Raw genomic sequence first — 2,500 nt, forward strand, 5'->3', positions numbered from 1 at the left:
TGCCGCGTGCTGCGCTACGAGAAGTACTTCCTCATCCTGGCCGAGTGCAACTCGCTCGTCAACCCCATCATCTACTCGTACCGCGACAAGGACATGCGCCGCACCTTCCGCAAGATCCTCTGCTACCTGTGTCCCGCGCGCTGCAAGCAGGCGGCCGGCGCCGGCGGGGACGGGGACGCCTCGGGCGTGCGCTTCAACACGCTGGACCAGGAGGTACTGTCCGAAAGCAACGGGACGCAACACGACCTCCTGTCACACGCGGGTGGCGCCGGCGAGCACAAGAACGGGATGGGCGACAGGGGAGTCGGGGACGGCAAAGGCGCTTATTGAAAAACTTTTGGGGTGCATCTCATTTGGTTTTTTTTATATATACATCCTCCCTTCCTTCCTCGATCGTCGTCCTCACTGATCTAGATAAAGAATGATGGGGCGGCAACAATGGGATAATCGATCTATCCAGTGTTAGTTATAGATCAGTGGGATCAGATCTCTCTTTCCCCCGTACCGCCCCAAAAAAACCAACAACAACAAAAAACAGAACAAGCCCACTCATAATGGATCCAGCTACAAGATCAAATTTTTCTATTTTTCAAAATACTATCCAATACCCTAACTTCCAAACCCATGAACTTTCACCTTGCACCCCCCTGATTGCAGGACCCCGTTGACCCATAAGTTGCAACCTGTGCTGCTTGCAAGTGCAATGTGCAGGTGCTTTTGCTTCTCCCGCCGCTGCTCCCGTAGACCTCTGAAGTTCGCCGACAAAAAGGACTCAAAGCTGCCATCTTTACCCCTATAAGGAGTCCCGGGTGTTAATTGAAGCTAACTGCCCATGGCAAGTTGCATTGTAAGTTAGCTCTGGGGTAGCAAAGATCGAAGTGTGCCGTCTTCACCTACCGAAGATCACAGTATCCACTAGACGGCAGTGGACAAAACTGTAGTGAAAAGCGCCTGCATTTCCAATGTCTCCAATGAGAGTTTAACAGGTGCGATAATTGAATATCCCTGTGTTATTTTCCCATAGACAAAAACTCAAGATACCGGATCTCCTTATTTGGGCAAAGATGGTAGCTTTTTTTTGTAGGCAAACTTCAGAGGTCTATAGGTGTCATCACAATGCTTCCAATTTGGCTGATCATACCTGAGCTAGCCAATCAGAAGTGCCACTGATGATCTCTTGTCAGCTGTTCCCACTGGTCCCAGTGTCCTCTTAATGCCCCTGATTGGCTACCTCAGGTATGATCAGCCAATCAGAAGTGCCACTGATCATTTCTTTCAACTGGTCTCTGATTTCTGGTGCTTTTGCCTCGCCGACGTAACTGCTAGAGACTCGAGCTCCGTCCACACCAGAGCCAATAACTATAGAACGTGTCAGTAACGTAAACCATGTCTGCTCTCAAAAGTGGATGTTGTCGTTCATATGGACTAGAGTGATACTTTAATGAACGGCTCTAATTACTGGTGTCAACAGGGCTTCAGCCAAACCTCCACCACAGAGGAGTCAACAGATACAGTAAAGCTTCATTATATCTATGGGAGTCACTCCCAAGGGTGTTATTTTGTATACAGTATATACTATGATCTGATATATTTGTATGTATGTATGTGTGTGTGTATGTATGTATATAATATACAGTGATGTATAGTTTAATGGCTTATCCTGATACCACTTTCTCTTGAGTTAATTTACCCAGATTTGTCATTTAACCACGTGCTTGGAATATACCCCTGCAAGTTAAAGAGCACTGTGTCCTCGTTATGCTCAGAGACTGAAGCCACAGGGCACTTCCTGTTGTCCGTTATCTGGGTAATGTTTGGAAAAACAAAAGGGAAATTTGGTACCCGTGTAGAGTTTAACACTTTCAGAAAGGGACCTATAGCAATGTGTGACGCATGACGCGTATATTTTTTTCCACCATGAGCAATTAATTGTGTCGTTTGCATTATATCTCCTGGACCAAACAAGATTACCCTAAAACGGTGCTGCCAACCCCTGCGTTTTGATAGTGTAAGGAGGTTTACCACATACTTTGGGTGCCTCTCATTCGTCTTTTATATATCCTCCCTTCCTTCATCGGCCCTCGTTCCCACTGATCTAGATAAAGAATGATGGGGCGGCAACAATGGGGTAGTCTATCCAGTATCCAGTGCTAGTTATAGATCAGGAGGATCGAGGAGGGATGTTGAGAGTTTTTTTTTAACCAGACCACATACTTGGATTGATTTGTCATCTTGTGTCATCTTGATCCTCTTCATTGGCCGATCACACCTGCAGTAGCCATTCAGAAGTGCCAGAAATCAGGAGTGGTGAGTTCTGCCAGGTGTGAATGGCCAATCAGGAGTGGCACTGGTGAGTTCTGCCAGATATGATCGGCCAATCAGGAGTGGCACTGGTGAGTTCTGCCAGGTGTAGGATTGGGAGCCCCTCGTCCAGTGCCTCCGTTTCTTAGGTGACCACTGTTTGCGCGTTGTGTCTATGTTGACGATGTTGTTGATTTTT

The 2,500-nt window shown here is 47.2% G+C and overlaps 1 protein-coding gene across 1 annotated transcript in view; it reads left to right on the forward strand.

Annotated features, from left to right (window-relative positions):
* The window catches only part of lpar2b (lysophosphatidic acid receptor 2b), a 42,419-nt gene that overhangs the window by 30,752 nt on the left and 9,167 nt on the right, over positions 1-2,500 (forward strand). The window contains 1 exon segment of the mRNA XM_062540054.1: positions 1-213. This exon segment is cut by the window's left edge and continues 68 nt beyond it. Within this exon segment, the coding sequence (XP_062396038.1) occupies positions 1-213 (213 nt within the window).

Source organism: Sardina pilchardus, chromosome 1, assembly GCF_963854185.1.
Source record: "Sardina pilchardus chromosome 1, fSarPil1.1, whole genome shotgun sequence".
NCBI classification, from domain to species: domain Eukaryota; kingdom Metazoa; phylum Chordata; class Actinopteri; order Clupeiformes; family Clupeidae; genus Sardina; species Sardina pilchardus.